Consider the following 18754-nt stretch of genomic DNA (forward strand, 5'->3'; position numbering starts at 1 on the left):
TTTACTGTAACATCTCAAAAAGTTTGTCAAATTTCTGTGATATTCTTTGAACGCTGGATGCGGAAACAGCTATCTTCTTTGTCTGTGTCTGTGTTATATCTGTGGCAAAGGGACTATGGGCCTCATGCACTAAACAACGGTAACCAGTTTACCACGCAGTATACCCGTTACTGTGTGCTTTGCCCGACATCGGACCAGAAAGGGAAAATTGTAATGCCGGGCCTGGTCCGCAAAGGGTTAAAATGATGGCAACTGTATTTAAAAAATACATTCTTACCTCCATGTTGCCTTGTTCTCCTGACCCAAGCAACATGTGTGCGGTTCATCATCCTACGAAGAAGCCGTATCGCAGGTAAACTTCATCTTTTGGAGGCTTTGAATCTTTTCTTACCAAAATTAAAGCTTTTTGTTTTATGGAAAACAACTATTACTCAAGCTGAGTTATGCCAAAAATTACTCTCTCTCTTCATTGATAGTAGATCTCTAATCTCAAATACAGGATTTCTGATGGAAAGTGGTGTAAAATACTGCATCAATGTGGGAAAGACCTGCACAAATACAGAAGAGTGGAAGTTAATTGGTGGCTAATGTTCAGTAAATGCTTGTTTTAACATATTTTCTTGAATTATCTTTTATTAAGAGTAAGGTACCAATACCTTTGTCTGCGACTGTACCTTGTGCTGCACACGTTTTAAAGACGTTTTTTTCTTGAATTGTGATCAGGGTTACCAGGTTCGGAGGGAATCAGTTTTCGTGTTCCCTAGGGTTTAAGTTTTCATAACTGATTTGTGTTCCTGCCAGCAGCCTGGCCTGCCTGAGCATGGTGTACCTGGAGTAACAGCAGTGTTATTGGTTTGAGAGCTGCAGGCCAGGGTGTTTACAGGCAAGTAAAGGAATTGTCTCCAGGAGAGGGTGAGTCACGTCAGAGCGAGACACAGCAAAGGGTTTCCTGGGTAGCGCTCCTGCAGAGTCAACATGTTCACCTGTGCAGGGAGGGGCAGGCAGGCAGGCTGGCAGGCAGCGGACGCCGTGCTTCGCAGGATATTAGTAATGTTTATCTAAGCAGCTGCTCCATCACAATAGGAACAGCATCGGACTGCCTCGGGAGGAGTGCTGCACTTGAGGAATTGCACGCATATTCTGCCTGGAGAGAGAAAAAAAACAAAAGTACATTTGCTTTTTTAGCACGAACATGATAGCCAAAACAGCACTTTTTTTTTGTTTTTTTTTTTGTTTTAAAGCCTTTTCTCCTGAGCATATTTTTTGTAAATAAGCAAAAAAAAAAAAAAAACACTAATAAGCAAATATATTCACCCCTTAACTGCAGGAAGAAATGCTAAACTAACAACAAACAACAAAACTGCTCTTACAAGAGATTACAAGGTCAGTTGCGATGACCTGAAAGTACCATGCTAGCTATGGTTACGGCACTGAAGACAGCACTAATGATAGTCTGTAGGATCATACTGATTGCAATAAACCAAATCTCCAGTTAATCTGCGGGTACATTTTCAAGATGCTGTCAGTAACAGTGACTGTCCTAATGTACAGTCCTATGTAAAATCTGCATCACCTACAATTTTAGGATTGATATATATATACAGTGCCTTGCAAAAGTATTCAGACCCCTGACCAATTTTCTCGTCTTACCAAATTACAAATGGTACATTGAAATTTCGTTCTGTTTGATATTTTATTTTTAAACACTGAAACTCGGAATCAGTTATTATAAGGTGACATTGGTTTTATGTTGGGAAATATTTTTAAGAAAAATAAAAAACTGAAATATCTTGCTTGCATAAGTATTCAGCTCCTGTGCTGTGGAAGCTCCCAGTTTGCACCAATGAAAGAAATTGCCCTAACGAGGACACAGTTACCTTACCATTGGCCTCCACCTGTGAACCATTAAAGTTGCTGTCACATTTTCTGGATAAAAACCCCACTGTTGAAGGATCATTGGTAAGGCTGTGAATCTGAAGGAAAATGACCACCAAAGAGCATTCTACAGAAGTTAGAGATAAAGTAATACAAATGCATAGATTAGGGAAAGGGTACAAAATAATATCCAAGTGTTTGGATATCCCAGTGAGCACAGTTGGATCAATAATCAGGAAGTGGAAGCTGCATCACACCACCCAGGCACTGCCAAGAAAAGGCTGTCCCTCAAAAATCAGCGCTCAAACAAGAAGGAGACTTGTGAGAGAAGCCACAGAGAGGCCAACAATCACTTTGAAGGAGCTACAGAGTTCAGTGGCTGGGAGTGGAGTAATGGTGCACCAGTCAACCATATCAAGAGCTCTGCATAACACTGGCCTCTATGGGAGGGTGGCAAGAAAGAAGCTGTTACTCAAAAAGTACCATCTGAAAGCACGTCTGGAGTTTGCCAGAAAGCATGAGAGTGACCCATCTGCGATGTGGGAAAAGGTTTTGTGGTCAGATGAGACCAAGGTAGAGCTTTTTGGCCAAAACTCAAAGCGCTGTGTGTGGCGCAAACCTAACACTGCCCATGCCTCAAGACCCACCATCCCTACAGTGAAGTATGGTGGTGGCAGCATCATGCTGTGGGGATGCTTCTCATCAGCAGGGACTGGGCATCTTGTTACAGTTGAAGAAAGAATGGATGGAGCAAATTACAGGAAAATACTGCAAGAGAATCTGCTTCAGTCCGCTAAAAAACTGAAGCTTGGGAGGAAATTCACCTTTCAGCAGGACAATGATCCCAAGCACAAGGCCAAAGCAACATTGGAGTGGCTCAAGAACAAAAGGTGAATGTCCTACAGTGGCCCAGTCAAAGTCCTGATCTCAATCCCATTGAGAATCTGTGGCACTGTTTGAAAATTGCGGTCCACAAGCATCGTCCAACCAACCTGAACAACCTGGAGCAAATCTGCCAAGAAGAATGGGCCAAAATCACTCCGACACTGTGTGCAAAGCTGGTACATACTTACCCCAAAAGACTTAAAGCTGTTATTGCAGCGAAAGGTGGCTCTACCAAATATTAATGTGTGGGGGTTGAATACTTATGCAAGCAAGATATTTCAGTTTTTATTTTTCTTAAGTATTTCCCAACATAAAACCAATGTCACTTTACAATAATTGATTTTGAGTTTCAGTGTTTTAAAAAAAATATCGAACAGAATGAAATTTCAACGTACCATTTGTAATTCAGTAATATGAGAGAATTGGTCAGGGGTCTGAATACTTTTGCAAGGCACTAATATATATATATATATATATATATATATATATATAATATATATATATATATATATATATATATATATATATATATAGATATATATATCGTAGAAATTATAAAAAATCAATTAGATCTTTTAGTTAACATTGTTTAATCAAAGAAAAAAAAATGATATTGCAAAAGTCTACTGAATGTTAGATTTCGAAATGTCACAGGTTTTCAATTTGCTACAAAGCAGTATGAAATTCAATATGTTAATGTAACATTATTCAGCAAGTTTCATTTGACTTTATGAAGCAACATTTGTTAATTATATTTGTTAAAGCTAAAGTACTAACTTCATATGTTCACTGGATTTTAACCAACAAGCCTCTTTTCAAAGCACTGCAATCACAATACTGTCTCAGCCTGAATCCAGGCACCAGTACCAATAAAACTTTATTCACAGACCCTGATTCGGCACTAATCTCGGGCTTCTCAGGCCAGGTAGTGAAGAGTGATCAGGCTGTGTGAAACTGTAGTGAATATTTTTTTAAAAACTGCAGAAATACAAGCAAGCTGAAGTTGCTTCAGACCACACTACACCCACACTATTTGGTAATCCCAGGTTTCTTAACAAATCGGGCATGTAGGGATTTTAAACCATTTAATCTTATTTAAAGTGAGTCTAGGTAAATCCTGCTTAATTTTGGTTAATTTAAAAGCTATTAGCTGTCCTTTTTCCACCAAGCCCTGCAGTAATCACTCACAGAATATAATCCCTCTGTCATTGCTGCTTTTACAGTAGCACAGGTAGACCACCTTAAATCAAGAATGTGTTACTGGGGATTTATATTTTCCAGCCATTGTTCCATCTGTTTTCAAGTGGTTTGTTTATTGGTTTACGACAATAACCCCTTTTAATGGCAAAGCTCCAATGCTGTACTTGTTTTTTACATTCCCTGGTGCTGTAGTTTGCGTATTCTTTCCGATTGTCTGATCTAGCTGTTGTGTTGTATTGTTAATAAGAATATTTTTGTGTAGTCAAAGGGAGCTGTAAGTGAATTAATTAAAAACATGTGCTCTACTTGTAATTCTAGACTTCATGTGTAATTTCACTTAAGGATAAAGCAGTTGCATTTATCAGAGGTGGGCCAAATAAATCCCCAAAGCATGAACATCTCAAAGCCTAATGTCATCTGTGTGGCATGTATACTAAAGGGGTTGTCCCATTTTAATATTTTCATATCAGTAAATGCTTTCATTGATGGCATGCTGGCCCCTCTCCAGGGGGCGATGAGCCTGTCTTGTCCTTAATGTTATCTCTGCTAGGAGAGGCATGGTGATGAAGTCATCAGAAAGGGAAGAAAGGACACAGAGAAACAAATCGAGCTGCACAAAGGAGTCTTGGGAGATTTAATGACAGACAAAAATGTGAGGCCTGCAGTCACGAAAGGGCTTGCTTCTGTCTGCCCTTGACAAGCTCTGGCATTCACAGTCTTTGTAGCAGTGTTGCAGGCCAACACATTGGATTAGTCATAACATGTTTCACTGTAATCTCTACTTGCACAAGAGGCTAAACCTTTGTTACTTGCCAATATACTAAAATTCGGTCTAGTCGAGTCCCACTGAGGATTGAATATTGTTGTGTGTGGTTTTGGTTAAACTTAAACTGTGGCTTACAAGTTTGTGTTAGTTGCTGTGTTTCTTAACTAGTGTCGGAAAACTGTCCACACTTTTTTTTAACTTGGTAGCTTAGTTATTGTAGCCAACAAAATAATGTCATAAATCTTACCTGTTTTACACTTCTGTTGGCTACATGGGTCTCGTGCACTTTTGAAAGAAACACATGTTATAGCATACCTATATTTTCCATTTTAAAAAACATACTTTCTTACCAGTTATAATGAACCACACGAACCTTCAGTTTCATAACAAAATAATGATGTGATATACATGCGTGCATGCATACATACATACATACTACGAAACAAAAACGCTTTCCATTCACATAACTTTCTTGCAAATCCCTTATTCCTCTTTTTCAGTTATTTAGTCAAAGTAAAAATAAATGTCTGAAAAAGCTATCTACAGGACTGAAACAACTTGTGAGAAAGTTGGCATGCTAATGAGCCTGTCCTCGAATGAAGACAATGGCACTTAATGGGTTAGGAAGAAACTCTACATTGATTTCCACACTTGATTATGCCAATCAATGCTTATCTGATACCTAGCAGCTGACTGATCTCAGAAATGTGTAAAGTTGGGTCTTAAAGGGTCCCAGTGATGCTTACGTTCCAACTGTGTCCTCTGGTCTTTGGTTTCTGTGTTGCTTTTAAAGTATTGGTTAAAGCTAATTTTGTCAACTCATTTTAAGATTTTAAATACATCAAATTATTCATGGATTTATTCTCGATAGATTCAATTCTTTCAACCCATCTTTGTAGCTCATTGGACTTTGCCCTTTTGGTATTGTAGAATTGCAAGTAGACATGTCTTTGGTTGGATAATCATGACCACTGAAACATGACCTATTTCACCTTCTCTCGTGTGTCTGTGTGTGTGTGTGTGTGTGTGTGTGTGTGTGTATATATATATATATATATATATATATATATATATATATATATATATATATATATATATATATATATAAATTATTGCACTGCTACACGAACAATGCAAAATGTTATGTTTTACGTAATACAAGTAAAATAAAAATCATTGCTCGCCTCGATCGAGCGCGAGAGGAGGCCATTCGGCCCATCTAAGTTCATCTGGTTCCTAGCTTTTTGGGTTCCCTGGATGTAATAGTGTTAGTAGTTGCAACAGTACCGTGTTAGAGTGTATGTCTGTTTTTGTAATTCATGTGTATTGCTTATCTTTTCCGTTTGCTTTGCAGCTCAGTTCTCAGAACGGGTGCGGAACATGTCTCCAGATGAGATCCGAATCCCTCCTGAGCCCCCAGGACGCTGTTCTAACAATCTGCAGGTACCCCCAAAACTATCTCCCTGTAAAACCAAAACGCATTCACTGACAACAAACAAGTGCACTCCTGTGAGTAGTAAGATTATAATGTAATGAACAAACTGACATGACTCTGTACTATATACAACTTATTCCCACAAAACTTGCGCACAGCAGGAGGAGTGACTCTGATAGCCGCATGTGCATTACAGTGTCTATCTGATTCCTTTTGTGTGTGTAAAGGTGAGCAGTAACTGGCCCTGCACAGTAAGTTCTCCCGTGTACATGCGTGGCTTCCTGCCCATTGATGAATAGCTTCACAATTAAGAAATTAGGCAGGCACTGCTGTAAGGATGGAGATACATATTTTTTTTTTCTTGGCAACTCAAATTGACAATAAACATTGACCGTGTGTCACTAATTGATCACACGAGTTGTCAACAAGTTTGATTGGCAATCGAGTTGTTAGAATAGACCACCACTGCTCTACTTTCAGCAATTCAGTTGACCATTTTTCGACGTGCAGCTGTGTGTGTGTTCAGCCAGTGATATTGCGTTGGGCTGAAATTACTCTTCTATTTCCTTAACTTCTCTGCCATGCACATTCATTTATTGTATTGGTCTCAAATGTGCAGATTTGGAAGAAATAGATGTTTTAGCAGACATGCATTTTCATTTTAAAACATGACAGCTGGTACTGCACTAGGTTAAAGAAACTTGTTTGCAAGCCATGCTTTTAGATCGTCTTGCACTTCCTGCACTTGCACAGCAGTTGTGGAATCCTGTTCATAATGGAGCAAGAATCCTGCTCCCACAATCAAACCTCTCTGTCTGCTCCTGTTGCCCATATTAACTACAGAATGCCTTTTTATTTTGTCCATTTTCCAGTTAAACTGCTCCCAAAGGCACTGTAATGTGTAGATTCCAATATCTAGGAGCCACTGAAAAGGGCTGATGCGTTTTGTACAGGTATAACACTAAAATGAAACATTCTTTTCTCCCTGTGATGGGACAGAAACGCTTCTGTCAAGCCCATTCATAGAAAGGCCAGCACCCTGAACCTCAAGCCTTGCTGTCAAATACTGCCCCCAGGTACCAAAAACATGAATACAGAGCCCTGCTTCATAGGACTGCTCAGGGACAATCCTGTACCTCTAACCCTCCGTCAATGGCAATATTTGAGCTCACATGGTAGGCAGAACTGTTGCAAATGACCTAGTTAACTTACAATTTTAAAGCAAAAGAACGACACAAAACTGGTTTATTATTATTTAAACAGCATGAACAAATGTTGTTTTTAAGTGCTAAGGACTGGAAGTAAAGTGTCCCATGTGTGGTTTGTGATGCTGTATTTTATGATGTGTGTTTCTCTCTTCAGGAGAAGATCCAGAAGCTGTATGAGAGGAAGCTTCACAGGGATATCGACACCAACAGCCACATCCAGAATAAGAAGGAATTTCGCAACCCCAGGTGTGTCTGGTATGCCAGTTAACCCTGTAAGGCTGCAAAAACATTCAAAGGTTTTATTACTAGAATTTATCTAAACTTTGTCTACTAAGTATATAAAGTTGTCCAGATAAAACATGAAACCCACAATCTTGCTAACCCTAGTCCATGTTGTGTGTGAATTGTTTTATTTTAGTATTTATGAAAAGCTGATCCAGTATTGTGGAATTGATGAACTCGGAACAAACTACCCAAAGGTGAGGCATTGAGTATGTTGTTGTATTGAGTGCTTAATTGTATTGGTTTATCAGCAGTGCAGAGAGAATCACTGGAGTGCAATTACTGTGCCTCTAAATCCCAACCCCTTAATCTGTCCATGTACAGCATTGAATTGGGTCCCTATATCAGTGTAGTTATTCTGTTTTTATTTTCTGTTTAATTGTTGTAGCTAAATTCTTCTCTGGTTGTCGGGGCTGTATACTAATTTTTTTTCTGACGCACTCAAGTTCTCCCAAGTTTAAATGTAGGAACGAGAGCAAGGAGTGACTTGCATCTGTTGTCTTCAGTCGGGCAGTTTTTTCTGCAACTTGTGTTAAGATTTACTAAAACATTCTTAGTCCAGTAACCATTGTTGAAATGTTACAGGGCTGCATTGTGACAAATACATTATAATGCAATAAGTATACATTTCAAATGGACATATTTCTGTTACACTGCATAAATACACGACATACAGTGCTTTTAATAACAAAACAGCAGTTGGTTGGTCATTCATTTAAAAGCACAACAATTAACATACCTATTCAATTAGGTGAAGCTGGAGAGTGGTCTGAGAAACAGTTTGTGGCAAATGCACACTGGACACAAACTGAATGAAGCCTTTATACAGAATTGGGATTTTGTCATTCGGTTTGCCTGCGGTACAGCAGATAGGTGACTCACTAAGCTCATTCTATCAGTGCTGTCACTGTCAGTTTTGTAATTATAAATCTATATTTGTAGCCTGTTTGAAATGTGATAATCACAGTATTTATTGGTATTGAGATCAAATGCAAAACCTGCAACTAAGGCTTGTCTGAGCCGCTGGGCAAAGCGTTTCTCTTTAGGAATTAGAACGTGGAGATAAGGCTTCAACCACTGTAAAAGATTTGAGTGAATCATTTGACAAATAACTACTGTGTCCTGGTCGTGTAGGTTGCTGTTACCCAAATTCTGACCTACTCTAAAATTGGTGCACTTATCCAAATAACTGCCAAAGCAAAGAGAAAGTTGAGCAAATAAGCGTCTGTGCGCTGATTCAAGCAAATATGGTAGAATACAGTATAACCCTCCCTCTACCAACATCCAAGGATAGCGTGGGGGCCTTCTGCTTGTGTACTGTCATTTTGAGGGTCTGGTCACTATGTCTGTGTGGTATCTGATTGACTATAGACTCCATTCAGTTTCTAAATTCTTTGTAAGCAAGCTCCCTCATGGGGATTGTGCCATTCAATATTTATTTTTTTGTCTTTTCTTCTCAAGGATATGTTTGACCCTCACGGTTGGTCAGAAGATTCCTACTACGAGGCCCTAGGTAAGGTAGTTTTTTGGCTTCTCCTCTGTTTTTCTTTTCCTTCGTAATTCAGAAAGCCGAGTTCATTGTTTCCAATTCTACTTTCTAGCTAAAGCCCAGAAGGTGGAGATGGACAAACTGGAAAAGGCCAAGAAGGAGCGAACTAAGGTGGGTGTGTTTCCTACGAGTCGTGTGTTGTTGCTCCCCCCCCCCCAGTTTTCATTGTTGCCTCCTTGATCGGACTGGCACCAAAACAATACACAGGTAGTTTGAAAGTGGCAGTTGTTTTGTTTTTGTTTTTTTGTATGTGTGATGTGTTCTATCTTTTGTTTCTTACTGCCTGCCAGCAGGACACCCCGGTAAATGTGAATTGTCTCCATTATATATCCTGCTTGTTTGTATATTATCATGAACCTCAGTGAGGAATTTTGGTTCATTCAGCTCTATGTTTTCCCAGCAGTTCTTTGACTGCCATTAAAATGTTTACCTACTTCAGACTCAGTTCTACGAAGGTTATCATCAATAACTTTAAGTGCTCAACCATAACTTCTAGTATATAGAAATATTAAACAAATGTATTAAATTCTTGAATGAAGTCTTTATCAAAGTCTTCTGTGGTTAACATATACACACAATGGCTGTGTTTCCAATAAAATTTTATTTGATAAATGTATGCGCTTAAACCAAAATTGTACAACAAGCCCAATGGAAACATACTTCACATCCCTTTATACAAGTCAAGGTACTAACTGCTTCAAGCTCTATCCAATGACTTAAAGCATTACAACAAAAAAGGTTGTATATTCCAACAAGGGGAGGGGAATGTGTAACAAGCAGTATAGCAACCACAGCATCTGGCTCTTTCATATGGGTGAAGTAGCACTTTGGTCAGTTTTTTAATGGATACCTCTTTTTCCAGAATATGCGCATCAACTGCAGTGTCTATTTGACATTTTAATGGAAACATAGCATATGTTGCCTAATTTCTCAGAGGTTCACGGTTATGATGAGAGAGGCAGGTAGGAAGGTGTAACTGGAAAAAAATCAGTTGCTTTCATACCTACCTTTTGTATAGAGGATAAATCTAGCTGGAGCAAAGTTAGTGCGACACAGACAATGACCTGCATTAAACAAAATATTAAAAACAGACCAGACTGAGTGACCAGCTTAGTCCCTTTGCTTTCCTAATGGGGAACAAGCCAATGAAACCCCCGTTCCTGCATGCAGCTTACATGGTGGAAAAGCAGTGAGAGCCACATGTGTACCCCATCGCTCCACTGGAGAGAGGCAATATAGCAACCAGCATTCCACACTAAACTTGTCTGATGGCTCTTCTGATAGGATTAGTAGACCTTTGAGAAAGGAATAGTTCATGACTCATTGTAAAAATTGTCACTGTGTGACTAATAACCATGGAATTTTCTCTCTCTGTGAAGTTTGTGAAGCATTACTAAATTGTGCAGAAAAAACCCACTGTACTTTGCCTTTTGGTTTTACATCCATCTAGAGCAGTGTTTCTCAACCCTGGTCCTGGGGGCCCATTGTGTCTGCTGGTTTTCATTCCAACAGGGCTCTCAATTACTTAATTAGCTCTTTAATTGAATTGATAATTTGCATAATTGGACCTTTTTAATTGTTTTCAGCTCTTAAACAGTTGCAGAGTTCAAGTTAATTATAACATTTTAAGTAACTTGAACTCTGCAACTGTTTAAGAGCTGAAAGCTGTTGAAATGTCTAATTAAGCAAATTCAGTTCAATTAAGGATCCAATTAAGTAATTGAGAGCTCAGTTGGAATGAAAACCAGCAGACACAATGGGCCCCTAGGACCAGGGTTGACAAAAACTGCTCTAGAGAACTGCTTATCAAATTGTGATGGCTTTTGCATGTGGGTCATTCCACATCAAGTGGACCAATGACCCCCACCTCAGCATCTCAAATTCCTTTTGATATTGCTTAGTGGTGTAGCTGGAAGTGTTTTAACTATGGGCTTATAATAGGCAGGTGCCCATGACAGATGAAAACAAGCACTGAAAAGGGGCCTGGTTTGAGATCTTTCAAAGTATTCTCGCTGTCTTCTTGATGCTCACTGTGCACATGCCTGTGTTTCTCTGATTTGATGCCCTGTGTCTCTCAACATAAGTCTCTCAACATAACGTTCTAAAGCATTCAGTCACTGTTACTGTTTTCACACGAAGTTGCTAGGTCGTTACTGTTTTTACTGTTTTTCATCTTAAATGAGTGAAGTGCAGGTTGCAACAGGCTGTGAGTGACAGAAGTCTCTAAACGTACTTCCATTCAGAATAACAAACCTGCCCCTCTGTATCAGGAGTAGGGGAGGAGGAGAGTCTCCTAGGGAAACAAGTTCAGACTTCATAATAGGAACATGTATGAACAGCAGAACATTTTTAAAGATTGAGAACATTTTGTTCAGTGTAGGAAGTGAATTTTTACAGCTAAATAAAGACAATTTTTTTGATTTGCTCTTATAAAACCAGTATCTCTTGGTACACCATATGTGCTGTAACAACTGCACCAGTCTGCACCCCAGTCCATTGGCTCTAGCCACTAGGCCACTCTGCCTCCCAGCTCCTTGACTGTAAACCCTAGGCTGCTTCCCAGTCCCTGTGCTCTGAGTGTGCAGTGGCTCCCTGGGTAGAGACCTTTCTGTGTTTTCCTAGGAGGCTACTTCAGGAGGACTATCTCTCTTTCAGATTGAGTTTGTGACTGGTACCAAGAAGGGCACAACAACCAATGCTGCTGCTACCAACACCAGCACTGCCAGCTCCACAGCCGCAGGTATCTAATTTCCTAATAAGATATTGTGTTGCAGTTCGAGATTGTGTATTTTGGTACATGACACATAATTACATTGCTACTTGTCGTCCACCAAGTGATTCTTGAATGATAAATATTATTTGGTGATACATATTGTATTGCACCTTTAGTTGATCGGTACAGCCCTAATTGAGGTACACAGGTTGTCATTCTATAGAGGTACACAGAAGGTCATTCTAAGGACTATGAGTGTAGTATTGATAGATACACCTGTAAAAGTGTACTGTGCTTCAATTGATTTCTTGACCTTTGCCCCCATTAACTGAGTTGGACCTTTGTCTTTTTTGTGATATATTTTTTTGCCCATATTAGTCCAAAATGCCCATGTTTCCTAAGTAAAATAAATCTGACCTTGAAGAACACACCTTCTTGGTTGTGTACTAGACAAGTTTCTTTAATTGTATTCAGCTCCTGCTCAGTCCTGTTGGTTAGTGGCTGCTCTTCTCACTTCTTGCTTTTCCTCCAGATGCTCAGAAGAGGAAGAGCAAGTGGGACTCTGCTGTGCCAGTAACCCTCGCACAGCCCACCATTCTCACAACTACGGCAACTCTCCCCGCCGTCGTCTCGGTAACCACTACTGCCAGCGGCACCAAGACCACTGTCATCTCTGCCGTGGGGACCATTGTAAAGAAAGCCAAGCAGTGACGACATCTGGTGTACTGGCTCTGAAAGGGGATTCTTCCACCTTCTCTGTATTCAGCTCTGTGGATGTCTCTAGATAATGTAACAACAAACTTTCAACAAAGCCATTTGCAATTCACTGTTGTCAGCTGTACAGATTGGTATTCATGCAGCTGCTGAGTCCAGGGGTCCATTTTGCTGGGATTTCTGTGCCCGTCTTTGTTAGTTAAAGGAATTCAAGGACCTGAAGTATTGCATAACATTTTGTATGATAAAACCAACTGGCATTTTGTGTTCTTTCTTTTTTTTTTTTAAATACAATTGTGAATAAAATATTTTAAGTATGAAAGCTTTCAAATGTAACATTTGGGTTTGACCTTGTTCTTTTCAAAAATGTTTCTTGCTTGTCAGTGCAAACCATTATTTCTCCTTTCAAAACAATCGGTTCTCACTCTCCTCTCTAAAAAATGATGTTCGATTTAAAGGTTTTTTTATATTGTATTCATTGGGTTTTTTTTTTTGTTTTTGGTATTGACTTTTTTAAAATTTTGGAAGGAACGAGAACTGCAGAAATTTCAAGCCATCCTCCATCTTTAAAACTTTTGTGTGACCCTTGTCATCGCTTCACCAAAATCCAGTTTCATTGAATTACATCAGGAGTTGGCAACTCGGGCTGTGCCAGTCCCGGGGCCTGCTTTTCCACTGTGGATAAATTGCCCATGTTATACATTTACTATTGAAGGGGCTATTTGCCCATAGTGAAAAGTTTAGGTCCACGTTTTTATTTCTACCATTTCCCTTAGTGTTTAAATTTCTCCCATTAATTTTTGTAACTGGGAATCTTGAATCACACACATTTTAAAGTAGGGCGTAAAAATAAAGATGACCCATAATAACTGCTCACATGATACCTTATTATATATATATATATAATATATATATATATATATAGTATATATATAATATATATATATAAGTATATATAACTCTGTTCTAAATATCATAGACGTATATATACAAACTTCATAAAACTCATCCTTAAATATAGCAAGCTACTAAAAAATTGCAAATGACAATATTCTTTAAAATACAAATTGCTAAAACCTTTTTATAATGAGTCGAGACTGTTCCCGTTGTATTAATTTTCATGAAAAAAAGAAATTTATATATAAAATATGTTGCCTTCAGTCTGATATGCAGTGATAAATCACAATGTACCATTATGCTGTTCAAAGGGTGTGGCAGTTAACTGTAGCACAGATGAAAAACAAACTCTTCAGAGAGTATGTCTGGAGGAACGCTCTTCCAATCTGCAGAGGAAAATGAAAGATCTTAACATTTTATTCATTATTATTTTTTGGAGTTTGCAGCACATTGGTAAGCTTGTACAATAGCCCAGTTTTATATTTTCAAACTGATCCATAAGGCACTCTTGTAAATTAACTAGTAAAGTTTGAATGGTTGGTAGAGCCAAAAACAAAAAAATGAATGAAATAAAAAAAGCTTAACATTGGCTATTTATCAGTTCACTTCAAACCTTTCCCACCAAAACTACTCCACATTATATGCACACTGTAACTCTAAAACAGCAATCAAGTTTTCAAAAAGGGGAGTTGACCCCAATGTCTGTCCGACAGCTGCAACATGCTGAAGGTAGATGGTGAGTGCATTCAAAATATAAATCGATGTAGAGGAGTTCACCAAAGGTGATTTGTAATTAGGCTATGAAGAGAATGGTTCATTATGAAAATGAACCCTGCAGTTGGCACTGCTGCTTGTTTTCTAAGGATTGTACACCCTGATAATCCAAACTGAAAAGCCTGGTCATGCACAAGAAAAGACACTTTACAGTCTACTGTGTTTTGACATTGATCCTGGCTTGTTTTAGAAGGCAGTGTCTCGTACTGGTCTGATTATAGAAATCAGATGTGAGCGGAATGTCTGGAAATGGAGAGCAGATCACAGAACCCACCTGGACAACACATGCTGGATTGTCATGCTTTTAAAAGAGTATTGGATTACGAGGCTCCTCTGGAATGCAATTTGAGATTCTGCAAGTCCAGGTTTGACCACTGACTGCACCTATTAGCCACAATGCATGAAGATTGCACAAGCCCAGGGTGTCTGACAAAAGCATCTTATTGCACAGGTTTTATGGTTTGTCCCTCAGGTGACAAGGAGGTTTGTTTGAATGCTAAAATATTGTACGAGGAGGTGAGGATAAATGGTGGAATTCAAAAGTTATAAACCCAGAAGCAAAGATGATGGTTAACATATATTTGAGAGGGTGCCATTTTATGCTTAGAATAGGGGTGTCAAACTCCAGTCCTCGAGGGCCGCAGAGTCTTCTGGTTTTCATTCTAACTCTCAATCAACATAATTGATCTAATTATTTATTCAATTTGACATATTTAACATTTTTCAAGGTATTTTACAGTTGATGGTTTTAAAAATGCACTTGATTCAAGGTACACTACCTATGAAACATTTTGAAGTCTGAAGAGAAGTGTTAAATGTGTCCAGTTAATCAAATAATTAGACCAATTAAGTAATTGAGGTCTTGGGTGGAACGAAAGCCAGAAGACAGTTCGGCCCTCCAGGAACTGAGTTTGACACCCCTGACTTAAAATGTTTTTTAACAAATGTTTTCCAGGTGCAGATTTAACATTGTGTTGCAAAAGAAATTTTATTTTATCTGTGGGTTTATCAATTGATGAATACAAAAAAAATAAAGAACGATGTCTGTGAGATGTATGCACACTGCAATCGCATAGTAGTTTACTTAATGGTTGTTCTTAACCCCTGTTATGAAGGTTTTGTATAGCACATGGGTTTGCAGTGCAGTTTCAGGTAGTGCCACTATATTTGTTTTCCACTTGTGTGGCAATATAACTTTAGAAGGGCAAATATAACATCAAATATAGAAAGCATAAAAACAACTGGATGATCCAGTGGCAGGGAGGAAGCCCTGCCGATGTAATGTGTGTGTAGAATATTGGGTTGGCAGGGAGTGGGCTAAATTCCTCCCTGCCAGAATACATGTGAGAATGTGGCTGGAGCCTTAATTGAATGATTGACGGTTAATTAGGCTCCAGCCACATGGTATACAGAAGAGGAGAAATCCTTTGTCTGGTAGAGGGAGTTGGTGAGTGAACACTGTGTTGTTTGTGGTTTATGTCTATAGTGATCAGTGAAGGCGAATGCCCAGACTGACATTAGTATTTTGTGTGAACTGTTTATTTTGGCCGTTGTTGGTTCCTGTTTATTTATTTGTTTAATAAACGTGTGCAACAGCACTTAAACTGCAGCTCTCTGTGTCTGGGTCTCTCCTGCCAGCAACTAGCCTCGCCAGTGATGCTGCCCTGTTACAGATCCCTTTTAATTTGTTTTTATCAAACTCAAGTGAGGATTTGTCTATAAGCGTGTACAGTTCCTTTCTGGAAATCATATTTCACCAGTTACTTGTGGTCCTGCCTGGATTCTTATCTGAGACTGGAGTGTTCCAGCTGCTTATTGTGTAGTGCCCTGGAAAGTGTAGAGGGAGCAGGAAGTTTATTTCTGTTTAGTACTGTTGAAACCTTAGGAACCACCAGTGCAGACAGCCGATTATAATCATTTACCAGGCCTTCAATGCACTTCACTAATCTTTTATTAGGGGTCCACTTTTTGTACAGCATTTTAGGTTCCCGAAAGGATTGATCCTATGAAAACCGTACATGTTTTCTGTTGCCACGATTCAGACCACTTTATCATTTGGAAAAAAAAAGAATACACATTCCATGTCAAAGTTTTTAGAATAATTGTACTGCAGTATGATCACTTTATATAAATGCCAGACATAAAATAGATATAAAATGACGCCACACAATGGTTAGCAAGGGTAAAATATCACAATCTTTCCTGCATGGAAAACTTAGGCCAAGTTCAGTGACTACATTTCAGTGCAGGAGGCCATTTACTACACTCTTATTTCTCACAGACAAGTAATGCAGTCTTGACTGAAAAAATCTGATTCACACCCAGGATGTGAAATAAACAAATTCTCTCTAAAATCCATTTTATGTAACTCAGAAAGAACAGGGCAGTGTAATGTATTGGGAATATTTAGCAGGTTTTAATGGTTATGTTTTTGGACAACAAATTGAGGATATGTGAATCCTTGCAAGCAGTATTGCAGTTGTGTTTATAGAAGAGCCTATGTATACCATCTATATGGTTTCCATGGAGAAATATCCCACCTGGATACACCAATGAGCTGCACTGATCTGTTACTGCTCAACCCTCGGGGAAGAGAACCCCACCCCTACGTTGCTAAACACTGACTAATGTGATACACAAGGTTAACAAATATCTCCTGACAAGTTTGAACACTCAGCAGCATGGTGAGGGAACAAGCTTTCTCATCAGAACATTTTCTTCCACACAAAACCATCCTTTTTCCTTCTGTGCTCAATCACAACACACCACATGAGACCCACATATTTTACATCAACACCTTTGAGTTTGAGTTATCAGAGGGATTCTGTGTGTGATCTAAATGTTTGGTCAACACAAAAGTGGTGAGGGTATGGAATGGGTTACCTAGTCCTGTTGTTGAGGTAGAATCACTTGGATCTTTTAAGAGCCAGCTTGGCAGGTCTGAGATAAGTATGACCTCTCGTTCGTACATTTTCTTACTGTCTTATGAAAGATTACGAGATACCAACCTTGCTGCCCTGGCCAACTTGTTCTTGTCACTCCTATGAAAGGGAAGGGAGAAGAAATAATAATGAATGTCTTTTTTAAAACACTTAACAGTGATTTGGCAGTTGCTATTGTCCACATTCTGCAATCACAGATAGTTTTTTACCAATTCTAAAACCTACTTGTTTTAACTTTGTAAAAGACCACATTCTAGATCTGGAGTTGATACCTTGAATTCAATAAAATCTCAAAGATTTGCATACACGTCAGGACAATAGATAAAAAAAAAAAAAAAAAAAACAAGCTGCAGATCCTATAGTTTTTAGAACGCAATGCTTGCAGGATGGATTTAAATTTGATTTGAAGACACGCATTGTAGTAGTTCCTCACTTTAAAATCCATTAGAGCCATATCAGTTTCAAAGAGTAACAAGATTACAGGAACAAGGCATTACTGATTGGCTCCTTATGTGAAAACAGATTTTGAGATCATGTCTTTTCCACATGCTGCAGCTAACATAGCCATGCTACAGTATGTGTTTTAAAGATGGATCTTTAATTATATTCTATAAATGCATGCAAATGTTAACTGAGTTTCTTGCTCTTTATTGGTAGGTGGAATTGTCCTTTATAAAGACTACGTAACAAGGTATTCATAGCGTTATAACAGCTATCACAAACCAAATGTACTGTAATTGAAATTCAGAATTTCAAGTGCAAGGCTATATAGAGTGGCTGCTGGTAACTGCACTAAGAACATATTACTGAACTTTAAGTAACTTTATTCCATTGTATCTTAGCGAGGAAGCTCTGATTCCACTACAGCAGTTTGCTGCTTCTGTTTATCACACATCCTTTAGCATGTCATTTACCCCATTGTTCAATCAACAAACAATGGGTTAACATAGGCTACAGGCATTCAGGTGTCCCATTGCTTTCACTTCTATTGCATATTCTCTTTTAAAAACGTTTTGTGATTTGGAGTTTTCTGTTTTCTCTGTGTGTTGTGTACAAAAGAAAGTATTGACGATTGTATTCTCTTACTCCATCTCTTTCTGTCAGATCCTGCTGTGCTTATCCAGCTCTGGCAGGCTGCAGACAGTGATCTTTTTCATACAGTCCGCGGCTCTACAATGTGAGGAATGCGAGCAGCATCCAGCCTTGTCTATGAACACACCTAACCTGGCGGGCTCACAGCCTGCCCTGCCCTGCCCTGCTTCACTAAGAGTGAAAAACACACCCAGGAGGTGACCGCATAAAGTTTGCAAACTTTGCCCTAAAAATCTACTTCCCTGCTGGAAAGTTTTTGAGCAAAAAAATATAAGAATAAAAAGCTATGTACTGTTACAATAATAAGCTATTTACAATGAAGTTCATCAACACAGTGTCTCATTTTTAAAATCAGTGTAACAGATGAAAGCTATTGTTATTTTTCTTTAGCAAATGGTTAACTGAGTTTCTTGCTCTGTGCT

At 38.8% G+C, this 18754-nt stretch overlaps 1 protein-coding gene across 2 annotated transcripts in view; it reads left to right on the top strand.

Annotated features, from left to right (window-relative positions):
• Positions 1-12963, top strand: part of LOC121295687 (SAP30-binding protein-like) — a 30344-nt gene extending 17381 nt beyond the window's left edge. Inside the window, exons 5-11 of one of the 2 annotated variants that reach the window (XM_041220649.1) lie at positions 6081-6169; positions 7524-7615; positions 7788-7848; positions 9113-9164; positions 9253-9311; positions 11823-11940; positions 12446-12963. In XM_041220649.1, the coding sequence (XP_041076583.1) occupies positions 6081-6169; positions 7524-7615; positions 7788-7848; positions 9113-9164; positions 9253-9311; positions 11823-11940; positions 12446-12624 (650 nt within the window). In that variant the 3' untranslated portion in view covers positions 12625-12963. The remainder of the gene's footprint in view (positions 1-6080; positions 6170-7523; positions 7616-7787; positions 7849-9112; positions 9165-9252; positions 9312-11822; positions 11941-12445) is intronic. The other variant, XM_041220650.1, reaches the window with a different exon arrangement.
• The last annotated feature ends 5791 nt before the right edge of the window (positions 12964-18754 follow it).

The sequence above is a fragment of the Polyodon spathula genome, chromosome 20 (genome assembly GCF_017654505.1).
Source record: "Polyodon spathula isolate WHYD16114869_AA chromosome 20, ASM1765450v1, whole genome shotgun sequence".
In the NCBI taxonomy this organism is placed as follows: Eukaryota; Metazoa; Chordata; class Actinopteri; order Acipenseriformes; family Polyodontidae; genus Polyodon; species Polyodon spathula.